We start from the raw sequence: 13,389 nt of genomic DNA, 5'->3' as shown, positions 1-13,389 counted from the left end.
GAAACTTGGCAGAGATTACAGTACATATGCATTTACTCGCCCATGTGTTCTCCATCTTTGTCTGCGAAACACTTCTTGTCACGCCCAGTACACCCCCATCCCACGCTAAGCACGCCATCATCGCGATTATAAAGTTTTTGGGCAGTGAACCTACACTGTGACATGTCCATGTCCTAGAACACATGGGCAACCTCGCTAGCACAGTGCTTTGCCTCAACAGGAGACAACCGCGCCGCCCGCTGCACATCTTTGTCCAGTGTTCCTTTTCGCTGTGTCAACAATTAGCACAACACATGCTTTCTTGACAAACAGGTTGACCAATAAATATCAACCGTGGAAAACTAGCTAATCTGACGGCCGGGCACTGGTCGCACACACCGTACAGCCTGACAATGTTTCTGCTAAAGCAGTTTTTTTGCAAGACCATAGAATTAGCATGTAGATGAAACAAACACCCCAGCCGTGTTTGCAGTCAAACCAAATCTACTTTATCAAAAATGCAATCCTTTTTTCCCGGGAGTGGACAACACACAGAACTCGGCCACTGCGCCAACGAGCTGGCCATACGGTGGGTAGGTGCAAGCACATCTGCGCCTGCTCGTCAGTCTGTTCCAAGGACCTCACCGGCCATGCCTCATGAAAAGTCACGAAGCTGCGAGTTGTCTAATCAAATTGCTGGGCATGGATCAGCACACGATCGCATGAGTTCTCCCACGCCTCTAAATAGTCGAGCACGCGCGGAGTGCCATCGACACATCCGCCCCTGTGTCTCATAGCAATGAAAAAAAAGGGTCCTACCCAGAGATCTCTGCCTCCCCCAAGGCCCATTTTTTCGATCAGACCGCGGCCCAATTGCCGTGCAAATGTCATTTGGAATGATTCACAAATTGTTTGCTAGTTTCCCACCCCGAATCAGTCCACAAATATGGCAGTTAAGCATAATCCATTAGCACGCTTGAACTCATTGTAAGCCTGGATATCAAAAATACATTTCTACCCAAGCTACAAAAACAAACACGAAACAAAAGTGCTCAAGACAGAATCTACAGGAAATTAGGCACAAAGGGTTCTGCCCGCTTTCGGCAAGAGTTTCGCCGATGTCCGAGCACTCCACATTTCCCACACTTAGGCATCTTCCTTGGAGCTTTCGGAATATCTCCCCTTTCCGGACATGTTGTGCTCTTGTGCCCCTTCACTCGGCATATCGCACAAAACCTTGACCTCTTCAGTTTATCTTCATACGGAGCCTTGTCTCTGCTAGTGGTTGGCCTCCCAGGCTGGCACATCTCTTTTGCAGGGGCAATCCCAGAACAGTTTGACAATGCATCCCCGTCAACACTATTAATACATGCATCAACATTTTTGTCACCATGGGTACCATCTTTGGCTCTCTGCTCCAAAGCCTCACACTCTTCGAGTCCCATACCATCCTTGTCATGGCTTAGGGGGAGAAGAGTTGTGTAAACCTCCTTCATCATGGCCATCAAAACATCATAGCACTTCACATTGCTATCACCCAGTCTAACACATTCAAGGGCCTTCATGTACATGGCGTTGTGCCTGTAAGTATCAAAACCATGCGGACCTCTGTCCTTCTGGTATCGAACAAGGTGCTCCGGCAATATATCGCGGGCATCCCTAGTCCAGCGTTTCAGTATGTGTTTATCTGGGATCTTGCTCAATTTGAGCTCAATCATAACCTGCCACCACAGCAAATGAGACCACAAACTAACACAACTTTTTTTGCATGGCGGATGACGATGTGTAGTATCATAGGTAAATGTTTTTACTTACTTTCAACGAATGGCAGCAAACCATTCCAGAGTGCTCGAAAATCCCACATTCACAGTTAAAGAAACTCTGATCATCATCGACTTCAACCTTGAACTGTACTTTGCTCCATTTCTCTCTTGTAAGAGCATCAACGTGAGTAAGAATGTATATCTTTTTCGGGACAACAACATCCAGTTCATAGGCCCCTGCCTTGTACAAAGCATCTCCAAATTGCTCAAACATCGCCCTTGTGTATATCTTGCTAGCATGCCTCTCAATTGGAAGATTTACTCGCAGCAAAACACCACTCTAAAACATATCAAATCACAAAAAATGAACAGATCAGGCATCATTGTACACTTCATCTAATACATCTACCAAGCAAGAACATGTATATGGAGACTGGTTTCCTAAATATTAAAGCGAACGGCAGACTGTTTTCTCAGAACATACTAGTGTAGTTCGTTTCTCCTGGAAGCTCTCTTCAGAGTCTCTGTCAAACTGGAGCTTCTCGTACTGTTTTAGGAACAGATGCATTGGACAGCCCGGGGGGGACATAACTTTTAAGCATGTGATTGGCACTTTCGCTCCATTGAGTGCTAGTCATCTTGGCGCAAAAAACACCTCTGAAATACGGCTTTGCCCACTTATGCCGCACCTCATAAATTTGAGTAAGGTACGGGTGCTTCCTCAGTGAATATTTATCAAGCATTGCAGACCATCCATCCTCGAACTCTTGTTCCGTGACCATGTGATGAACCAGCTTATGAAATTCACTTTTAAAATCAGTTTTCTTGCTCCACAAAACCCCCATTGATTCCTTTGCTTTCTTCAGCACATGCCATTTACACCACCTATGCGTTGTATTGGGCATCTCTGTTTCTATAGCCAATTCCATTGATCTCGCCTGGTCTGCAACCAGATAAGTAAATTAGTTCCATCAGGAGCTTACAACATGAGAAGCACTTGTTCTAGAAAAATGACAGATTAACATGGACGCCTAATCTAGCCGTACCTGTTAAAATTGTTTGCGGGTGTTTACCCCCAACCATCCTAATGAATTCACGGAAAACCCACTTGAATGTGTCCTCCTTCTCATCCCTCAGCATGACACCTCCGAAAATTATGCTCTGGAAGTGATTGTTCACTCCTACGAACAGACCGAATGTCATGTCATATAGGTTTTTCCTGTATGTGGTATCAAACGTTACAACATCTCCAAAACACCTATACTGGTCCACACTACGCCCGTTAACCCACATAAGTGTTTTAATCCTGCTCTCGTCATCAACCTGGACACTATAGTTGAAATCTGGATCGTTTGCCTTCATCTCCGCAAGTATGTCCATTGTTTTCCGGGCATCTGAATCAGACTGCTCCTTGTTCAACTTGCAACACAGCGTCTTCAGTGACCGCTTTGTAAATGGCACATTATCAACTGATCCAAAAAAACTACCAACTATGCTAAAAACCTTTCCAAGACTGACATTGTTCTCTCTTAGCTGCCTAACAAGATCCTTTGTATACCGGTCAATGAGCCTGTGCGACGGCCAATGCATTTTCTCACCACAAGTGCTTGACAAAGAGTGGTTGTGTGCCTCCCGGTGCTCTGAAATATACCATCCATTGTCGTCCGACCGAAGCAGCCTGATCCGGGCAGCACAGCCGCACCGTGTTGATCTTGTATTCTCCCTCTCTGGTTTACCCTGCCGATGCACATAACATAATTTGTTAGCCTTCAACATATGTTACTATAGACATTTTTTTTGCCCAAAACAGTGATGCACAAAATGAAAAACAAGACGCACTGCACATCCACAGACTATCTCCTGCATGCACTTCACCCGCTCCACATTTAGCCTGCTTTTTGAATACCTTATACCGAATCCAAGCTCCCACAAATACAAATTGTAGAATTGATAGGCTTCATCCAATGAATCAAAGGAAGTCCCGACAGCTGGGTTGACAACATTGCCATCCCTTTTCAATATGAACGCCCGCATGGATAATTCAAGCGCACTTTTCCGGTTAGGGTTGAGCTCGCGCTCAGCTGGGGCCTTTCTGATCCTTACCCTGTTATGTTTGAAAGACAATTTCAGTAATTCGCATAAAAAGAAAATAAATGGATTTTGCGACAGATTACACTGATATGACAATGATTGCCTCCTTGATTTCCAATTTTATACAAAGGCAACGACGACAAAGCAGGGCTGCAGGTAGAAAAATCTTCTCCTAACATCGTAGTCGGATACCTCTTGAATTTTTAGTTAAACTAGCCACAAACAGGATATGCAAATTCAAAGAACACGAACACTACCCAACAGTCCGCACGCAGATAATCCAAGTAATTTCAGAAATTTAGTGTAATCAGTCAGACACACAATCGAAATCTAGTACAGACCTGTACTAAATTACTACATAACATATAGCTAGATGCTAATGAAATCGTTTTTTCCTATATGACCAGGAGAAAAAAGAAATCAGTTTTACGAGCGATTACCTGCGTGTCCATCCACTCGTGGCCTCCGAACAAACTTGCAAGAGCGGGTCCTCGCCAAGAAATCCGGCATCTCCGCCACCGCTACGGAGGTCCCCTGCACGGCGAATGTCAGCCTCGGCGACGCTGATAGAAGCCTGGGACTCTACAGGCCGGGCAGCACCAGCAGGGCCCGCACGCCCGCGGCTAAGCCTGCGCGGAAAAAATCAAATCAAGAAATTTCATGGACAAATGGTGACTACATCGGCCAAGCAACCAGATCTAATCTCGTAGCTCTGCTAAGTGGCATTTGAATTACCTCTGTTCTGAATCGCCCTCCGTTTCAATGGACAGGTCCATGGAGCAGCCTCCAAGGTCTCGATCCGGAGGAGGAAGACGAACTGGAGAAAGGAGCAGCAGGAGGCGGTGGGTCTGGGCCCTGACGGCCAGTGCTTTGAAAAGGGGATAGCTGGCCACGTGATGTGGGCCAACATGACCTGCGCCTCGACTCGAAACTAGCCTGCAACTGGACCAAACGCAGCTGCACCGGTACCAGCCCGCGCACTCCGCGAGTCCAGCTCCACATCAGCGAAACATTTGTTCCACACCGATACGCCTATGAACCTACTACCTATTACTAGGGAACGGACATTGGGGAGACAGCGAAGTGACGTTTGCCAATCCCCAGGAATGGTTCGACGGCCATGATTAAGTCCACACGAGGCGCCGTCCACCGAAAAGTCGCTTCGACATGTTTGGTCCTTTTCTATCACTGGGATAGAACAGTGTAAGATTGAACCTACTATTATACACAACTCTCTCTGAAGATCTAAGCATCAAACCTGGCCAAAAAACAACACATAGATCAGAAAACATATGTTACTATTAAATATGCAACAAAGAAACCATAAGAGATTCAAAATAATTCATGAATAAATCTGATCGTAAAGTGAAAATTCATCATATCCCCAAAACATAACACAAGTTACATCAGATTGATCCCAATCATGTGAGGCATCTCACAAGAACTTTGTATTGAATCACAAGGGAGAGAGGATGTCATCTAGCTACTGCTATGGACCTATAGTCTCCAAAGGAAAACTACTCAGGTATGGTCATGGTGGTTGCAACAAGATGGCTTCGGAGATTGATTCTCCCTCCAGCATATCGCTGGAAAAAGGCCTCCAGATTGATTCCCCATTCGACAGGTCTGCTTTTTGATTTGGGTGGTTGGTGCACCTAATGGAAATCATACTCATATTTGCCCGCATTCAAAGAAAAAAAATGTAAATGATAAACACGTGGCCGAAATAAACTTAATAAAACATAAATAAACATAAATGGCCGGTCATCCGTCAGGCAAAGTCCACTTAAACATAATTAAACAATAAAAAAACTCCGGTCGCACGCTGCCCTAGGCGTCAACCTTGCCCTTGCCCTTACCGCCGTCGTCGCCGCCGGGGAGGTCGATGGAGACGGGAGGCGGCCCAGCCTACCCAAACGCGGCTTGATAGGCCACCAGGGCGGCCTCCTCCGATGTCTGCTGCGACGGCAGCATTGCGGCGAGGGGTGCGCGCTCCTCCAACTCCTCCTCAAGGTGCAGTGCCTCCTCGTCGCGGCGCAGCTCCTGCTCCTGCGCATCTGCCGCTCGCCGTAGGCCTCCTCCTCGGAGAGCCAATGCACTTTCTAGCACTCAAGGTGGGCCGCCTCCTCCTCTAGCATAGTGGACGGGATGCGTGCTCACCCACTTGCGGAGCTCGTCGATCCACAAGTAGGACTCCTCGGGTCAAGTGGGCGACGGCAGCAGCGACCGCATCCGGGTGGGCGTGGGCTCGAGCTCCGGCTCTGGCTCGGCCTTGGGCTCGACGAAGGGCGGCGGCGGCGGGATGAACAACGGATTATGGACGGAGTCCCCCGCTGATGACAAGGCGAGGGCGTGGTCCATCCCATCCCAATGGGCGTCCACCTCGAGCCGGCTCGCCTCCAGCGCGTGCTCCAGGGCCTCCTCGAGGGTGGCTTGGTACGCCGGCTCCGCCTCCTCATCCTCTGGCAAAAACTCTGGCGGCGGTGGGGGAACGTCGTGGTTGACGTGGATGCCGCGACGGCGCTCCTCCTCGTGCTCCGGCGCAAAGCAGCACTCCCAGTTATGGGAGTCTGGCGCGTAGGCATGCATCACACGCTGCTCCGACGTAAGGAGCTCGCGACGCTGGCGAACCTCCTTGGCGTGCGCCCGTGCCGAGTGCGGCACCGCTGGAATGAGGATCCGGTGCGGGTCCAGATGCTAGCCGTGTGCCAGGTTGACATCCAGATACTGCAGGGGCCGGCGGTACTACCAGTGCCACCACGCCTGGTGGACTGGTATGTACAGCAGCTCCCAGTCCCGCGGTGGCGAGACGCGTCTAACCGGCGGAGGAGGAAGTGCGTGGGAAGAGCTCGCGCCGGCGCTGAATCTCCCCTTCCCCTTCCCGCCGAAGAAGCCCATGGTTGGTGGCTGGCTGGCTAGGGTTTTTTGGTCATCGGCGAGGGAGCAAGCGTGGCTAGATGTGGGCGAGGAGATTGAAGTGGATGAGACAGCCCCGACACACACTTCCATTAAAAAGGATGAGCACACAACCCTTCCACACTGCCAGGCGGGCCCAAGGTAGGTGCTGGCGTTAAATATTACCGCGGATGGTTGTTGAGCGGCCGACATGTGGGACCGCGACGGACACCAAGGGGACGCGTGGCGCGTCCGCTTCGTTTCCGCGGTGACGCATTTCGGGCCTAAATTTGGGCCCGAAATGCTTCGCCCCAGAAACGAAGTGGGCACATTTTGAGTTTGGGTTAGTGCGTTGGGCCGACGTTTTTGTCCGCGGCGACTCAAAGAGGCATGAGCGGGCCGAATGGTTTGTTCCATTGGAGTTGCTCTAACCCTAGGCCGTAGCGAGTGAGAGAGGAATGGAGAGAGGATGCGGCCCAAGCGTGTAGGTGCATGATACGTCTCCAACGTATCTATAATTTTTTTATTGTTCCATGCTATTATATTACCCGTTTTCGATGTTTATGGGCTTTACTTTACACTTTTATATCATTTTTGGGACTAACCTACTAACCGGAGGCCCAACCCGAATTGCTGTTTTTTTTTGCCTATTTCAGTGTTTCGAAGAAAAAGAATATCAAACGGAGTCCAAACGGAATGAAACCTTCGGGAGCGATCTTTTTGGAACAAACGGATCCAGAGCACTTGGGGTGGAAGTCAAGAAACAAAGGAGGCGGCCATGAGGGTGCCCGGCGCGCCCCCCACCCTCATGGGCCCCTCGAGCGTCCACCGACCTACTTCTTCCTCCTATGTATACCCATGTACCCCGAAAACATTAGAAGCGACCACGAAAAACTATTTCCACCGCCGTAACCTTCTGTATCCGCGAGATCCCATCTTGGAGCCTTCGCCGGTGCTCCGCCAGAGGGGGAATCGACCACGGAGGGCCTCTACATCATCTCCAAGGCCTCTCCGATGAGTTGTGAGTAGTTTACCACAGACCTTCGGGTCCATAGTTATTAGCTAGATGGCTTCTTCTCTCTCTTTGAATCTCAATACAAAGTTCTCCTTGATCTTATTGGAGATCTATTCGATGTAACTCTTTTTGCGGTGTGTTTGTCGAGATCCGATGAATTGTGGATTTATGATCAAGTTTATCTATGAGAAATATTTGAATCTCCTCTGAATTCTTTTATGTGTGATTAAGTTATCTTTGCAAGTCTCTTCGAATTATCAGTTTGGTTTGGCATACTAGATTGATCTTTCTTGCAATGGGAGAAGTGCTTAGCTTTGGGTTCAATCTTGCGGTGTCCTTTCCTAGTGACAGCAGGGGCAGTAAGGCATGTATTGTATTGTTGCCATTGAGGATAAAAACATGGGGTTTATATCATATTGCATGAGTTTATCCCTCTACATCATGTCATCTTTCTTAATGCGTTACTCTATTCTTTATGAACTTAATACTCTAGATGCATGCTGGATAACGGTTGATGTATGGAGTAATAGTAGTACATGCAGGCAGGAGTCGGTCTACTTGTCACGGACGTGATGCCTATATACATGATCATGCCTAGATAATCTCATAATTATTCGCTTTTCTATCAATTGCTCGACAGTAATTTGTTCATCCACCGTAATACTTATGCTATCTTGAGAAAAGCCACTAGTGAAACCTATGGCCCCCGGGTCTATCTCTTATCATATAAGCTTTCAATCTACTTTTATTTGCATCTTTACTTTTCCAATCTATATCATAAAAATACCAAAAATATATTTATCTTATCATATTATCTCTATCAGATCTCACTTTCGCAAGTGGCCTTGAAGGGATTGACAATCCCTTTATTGCGTTGGTTGCGAGTTCTTGTTTGTTTGTGTAGGTGTGTGGGACTTCTGAGGAGCCTTCTACTGGATTGATACCTTGGTTCTCAAGGAAAACCAACGCAAGCTCAAGACGTAGCAGTGCAACGTTAAACATGTCGTGCAGCAGCTCAACGGTTCGGGGTATGGCGGTCCAATTTAGCCGAACTTCAAACAGGTGATCTATTAGGACATCTCCAGCCGTTCGGCCCCCCAGGGCGCCGAAAAGAGCGGCCTGGGGGCAAGCCGGCACTAGATTGGCCCTTGAGGTTCGTTTCTCCCCAGCCACGCCCCCAAGTGCCGCCCCCAAGGCGCCCCATATTCAAACTCCACTGTTCCCGCTAAAAAAACAACAAACCGGCGATCATCGCAATAGTTCGGCGATTTGGCGATCATCGCAATAGTTTGGCGATTCGGTGCCATAGTTCGGCGATCAAATAAAAGGACACACAGTAGTTCAACGTACAAAAAAGGAAGGGCGCGGAAAGGAGTACATCAAACGTCGAGCTCAACCTCCGGCGGCGTACGCGGGCTGGGAGGAGACGGCGCGGCTTCCGGGCTTGTCGGCGTGGCTTCTGTGCTGCTGGGCACGGCGGAGGCATCGTCGGTGGGGTTGGGCATCGCAGATGCATCATCATCAGTCGGGCTGGGCGGTGGCGTCGGCGTCGCCGGTATCTGGTTCAGGATGAGGCCGCGCTCCGTCAAGAACCACGCCTTGAGCTTCTCATCGCCGCTCTGGAGCATGTCAGCGCCGCCCATCAAGAAGGCGAGGTCGTTGTTCCTCTTCTTGGCGTCTGAGCTTTGAGTTTCGCAGCGGCGTTGGTCCGGAGCAAGTCGAGTTTGACGGCGTTGTTCGTCATCAAAACAGCCCTCCTTGCCTCAGTTTTCTCTTCTCGCTAGGCGGCCCTGGTCTTGGCGTCGGCGGGGCAGTGTTCGATGGACTCTTGCATGCGCGCGGCAGCCGACTCGACGTATTTCGCCTTCTTGGCACCTTTGTTGCCGTCCGGGCGCCCGTCGGCCGCGCCCGCGGTCGGCGCGTCCGGCTTGTACGTCTCTTTGGCCTTGGCGAGGGTGCGTCGGACGGCCGCCCGTTTCTCGCACTTGTCGATCCACTTGAAGACGTGGAGGTACTTGAATCTATGTCGCCGTTGTCATCGCGGAACATGGCGAACATGCATAGCAGCTGCACCGACGAAAAGAACATTAGTCGGCGCTAGCGCGCCCACGGCTCGCACACCGCGAAAGAGCGCGCGCACGGCGAAAGGCAGCAGTAAGGATGGCATGCGATACTTGATCCTCGACGCTGGTGCCGCTCTCCGGGCGAGCCGCGACCTCCTCAACGATCCCATGCCATTTGTTGCACGCCGTTTGGATGAGCCTCCAATTGTTCGCCATCGCCTTCGACCCACGCTTCATGTGCACGCCTTTGAAGTAGGGGTCGACGAGCTTCCGCTCGTCGAACTCGGCCTTGATGCGGTCCCAATACGTCTCGATGCTCTGTTTCGTGCCGGTGACCGGGTTGAGGCAGACGACCTTCCACGCTTCGGCGAGGCACTCCTCTTCCTTGGACGACCACTTGATGCGTGGCTCTCCGGGCTTGGCCGCCTTCTTCTTCTTCTTGCCTTTCCTCGTCGGCGCCGGCTACTCCTCCTCTTCTTCCTCCTCCTTCGGCTCTTCCTCGCCGTAGTCGAGCTCCTCGTCCATGTCGCCGAGGTCTATCGAGCCGTCCTGGGTAGTGAACCCGGGGGAAGCGGCGGCGGCAGCCGAGCCAGCTGCGATGATGTCCTCCATGTCGGCCTCCGTAGCGTCGGCGTCGCCGAGATGCGACGAGGATGAGGCTTGCGAGTAGAGGCCGCGACGAAGAGGTGGCGTCGGTGAGGCTGCGTAGTCCGGCGGCGAGTACATGTACGGCGGGTACTGCACGCCGACGAACGCGGGCGAGGGCGTGCGCTGGACTGGGCGCCCATGGGGGAAGGTGATGTTGGGGTTGAAGCCACCATTGACGTCCCCATCGGCATAGCCCGGCGACGGCGTGCTCCATGGGTGCGGCGACGACGAGAACCCGGCCGGAGAGCCGACGCTTTGCTGGCTCCAGGCCGCATACGGGTGCCCACCGGGTGGATTCATCATCGCCGCGCGCGCCGCCTTCGCTTGTTCGGCCGCATGCTCCGCCGCCGCCGCAGCGTGCGCCGTTTTTCCCTAGCCTTCTTGGCCCTGTTGCGCCTGTCGGTGGTGATGGCCTCCCAGCGCTCCACATCCGCCTTCCACTCGGCATTGCTCATGCCGGGGGGCTTGGACAGCGGCGCCCTCGGCTTCCTTTGCTTCGGCTGGGCGGGGGCGGCTGTGGGATCCGTCGCGGCGTGCGGCATCACGTACTTCTTCGGCGGCATGGCGGGCGAAAGGGCAGGGAGGAGGCGGGGGTTTGGCGGGAGGAATGGAGAAGAGAGGGAAGCCTAGGGGGAAATGGGAGGAATCAACGGGAAAAGGGCTTCCTGTCGCCGACAGAGCGGCCCCACGCCGCTTTTCGCTTCTGCTGGCGCGCCGAGGCGACACCCGGCCGCTTGGGTTCGGGGCGGGATCGCCGGCTCTGAATTTCGCCCAAACCGGCGCTAAACGAGATCCCGAAGGCGCGACTAGACCGATTTTCGGCCACCGACACTAAAAATTTGCCCCAAGGGCCTTTTAGGGGCGCGGCTGGAGATGCTCTTACCAGTTGGCCGGCCGAACAATGGTCGTCCACTCGTTGCTATGGACGCAGCTTCGGTGCCTTAAAGCACCTACCTTTATGTCTATGACATGTGGGCCTAGCATCGTCCCGTTGCTATGCCCGCCCGGGCACCCGGCTGCTTTGCCGCTGCTGTCCGTCAGGGATCTGGTTCCCTTCCCTGCCCTCATCCAAAGCCGCCACCCACCTGCTGCTACCTCACGTCACGTAGCTAGCTTCCTTCCTCCTCCTGCCACTCCCGGTCCCGGTCCGACAAGATCCAGCCAGCTCAAGAAACCAGGCTGAGCGAGCCATGTGCTGCAGCGAGTGCGGCTGCTACGACGCATTCTGCGACCGCTGCTGCCCCTGCGTCTCCTACGACGCGCGCGAGGCCATCCTCTGCTGCGCCGCCTGCCTCGCCGTCCTAGCCGGCGCCGTCCTCTTGGCCGTGCTCCTCGCCGCCTACGGCTTCATCCGCCACGCCGAGGTCACCGTCAGGGACGCCTCCCTCACGCGCCTCGCGCTCGCCGTCTCCCCGGCCACCGCGTTCGCCTACAACCTCTCGCTCACGCTCACCGTCCGGAACAAGAACTGGGCCATGAGCGTCAAGAACACCAAGCCCCTCGAGGCGCACTACAGCTTCGACGGCCAGAGCTTCGAGCGGATCAGGCTCGCTGAGGAGGGGTTCACGCAACCCCCTGACGACACCCAGGTGTACCACCTCGTCTCAGGCGACGACGGCCGCTACGTCGCCCTCGGCAACGCCGGCGTGGCCGAGTTCAAGGCGGGGAACGCGACGGGGGTGTTCAAGGTGGAGGTGGCGGTGTCGGGCGAGGTCAGGTACCAGGCGCACTACACCAAGTGCAAGTTCGAGGCCAAATGCCCGCTGGTGCTGCAGCTTGCGCCGCCAGGCACGCCGGCCGTCGTGTTCCAGGGGATCAAGTGCAAGCCCGTCACAGCCAACAAGAACTGCTAGTGAATTTAGGAGTGACTGGTTGATTGATTGATTACTTCGTCGTTTTCAGTAGTGAAAAGAGTTACTGTATTTCGCTTTTTTGTTTCGATATTGTTGGTAGATTGTCCCCACTTTGTGGGTGCTTTTGCACTTACATCATTGTGGAGTTGCTTTTCACTGTCCCATAAATTTTATTATGGTGGAGGACAAATTTCTACTATTAAAGGGGAGTTGGTGCATCACGTCCACATTCTCTTTTGTTTTTTTCTTCCCACCCGCCTTCATAGGGCTGGGCGTTCGGTTTATATGGTTAATACGGTTCGGTTTATTCGGTGTTTTATAATTTCGGTTTTGAAGAAATGAAAACCGAATTAATCACACAATATTTAGAAACCGAACCATATTAACCATAATATATCGGTTCGGTTTATTCGGTTAACCAAAAAACCAAAATACATGCACTCATCAGTATATATCACAAGAGCTAGCAACCTTAACATCAGTCCTTGCTTTATTCGGTCAAGCAAACTAGTGAACATAACTAAGTGTAAAATCACATGGGGCGTTACATGTATTATGTACGGAAGAAGATGTGTGATGCGTGTAAACTAAGCAACTCATGCACTAATTGATACACTAATTGCTAGTTACTTCCATAACCAAGCGTCGGGCATGCATACATACTCCTACGAGTACTAGTTAGATTGTGAGATTAGAAACTCATCTAGCGGTTGGCCTGACGTCTGCCACAACCAACAAGTATTTGCCAGAGGACGCGCCCCCGCTGCACTTTCAAAAACAAGGTATTGCATGGGGTATCGTACATATCGGGTTTTTTGGTGTATTCGGTTTTTGGACACTGGAAACCGAACAAAAACCAAACACCGAACAACCTTAAAATTTCCCACCGAACAAAAAATTGAATCACCGAATTAATAGATAAATCGGTTAATATGGTTCGGTTCGATTCGGTTTTTCGGTTTTCGGTTCAAAAGTGCCCACCCCTACGCCTTCATTCTTTTGATTTATTTGTTATTTTTCTAGTAATCTCCCTCGATGGTGCAAAAAATAATAATACAAATAGAGTAACTTGGAATAATCTA

General features: G+C 51.5%; 2 protein-coding genes across 2 annotated transcripts; one reads left to right on the top strand and one right to left on the bottom strand.

The window, feature by feature from the left end:
* Positions 1–926: 926 nt before the first annotated feature.
* On the bottom strand, positions 927–4,718 carry LOC119274837 (protein FAR1-RELATED SEQUENCE 5-like). The gene is made up of 7 exons (XM_037555569.1): positions 4,569–4,718; positions 4,274–4,462; positions 3,582–3,846; positions 2,789–3,479; positions 2,227–2,685; positions 1,795–2,082; positions 927–1,700 (listed from the first exon to the last, which is right to left on the bottom strand). The coding sequence occupies exons 1-5, from the start codon at positions 4,607–4,609 to the stop codon at positions 2,270–2,272; spliced, it is 1,602 nt and encodes a 533-aa protein (XP_037411466.1). The 5' UTR covers positions 4,610–4,718; the 3' UTR covers positions 927–1,700; positions 1,795–2,082; positions 2,227–2,269.
* Positions 4,719–11,527: 6,809 nt separating this feature from the next.
* On the top strand, positions 11,528–12,452 carry LOC119280849. The gene has a single exon (XM_037561555.1). The coding sequence runs from the start codon at positions 11,645–11,647 to the stop codon at positions 12,305–12,307; it is 663 nt and encodes a 220-aa protein (XP_037417452.1). The 5' UTR covers positions 11,528–11,644; the 3' UTR covers positions 12,308–12,452.
* The last annotated feature ends 937 nt before the right edge of the window (positions 12,453–13,389 follow it).

Source organism: Triticum dicoccoides, chromosome 3B, assembly GCF_002162155.2.
Source record: "Triticum dicoccoides isolate Atlit2015 ecotype Zavitan chromosome 3B, WEW_v2.0, whole genome shotgun sequence".
NCBI classification, from domain to species: Eukaryota; Viridiplantae; Streptophyta; class Magnoliopsida; order Poales; family Poaceae; genus Triticum; species Triticum dicoccoides.
The sequence above is the reverse complement of the archived record's forward strand: the minus strand, read 5'-3'. Positions and strand labels throughout refer to the sequence as shown.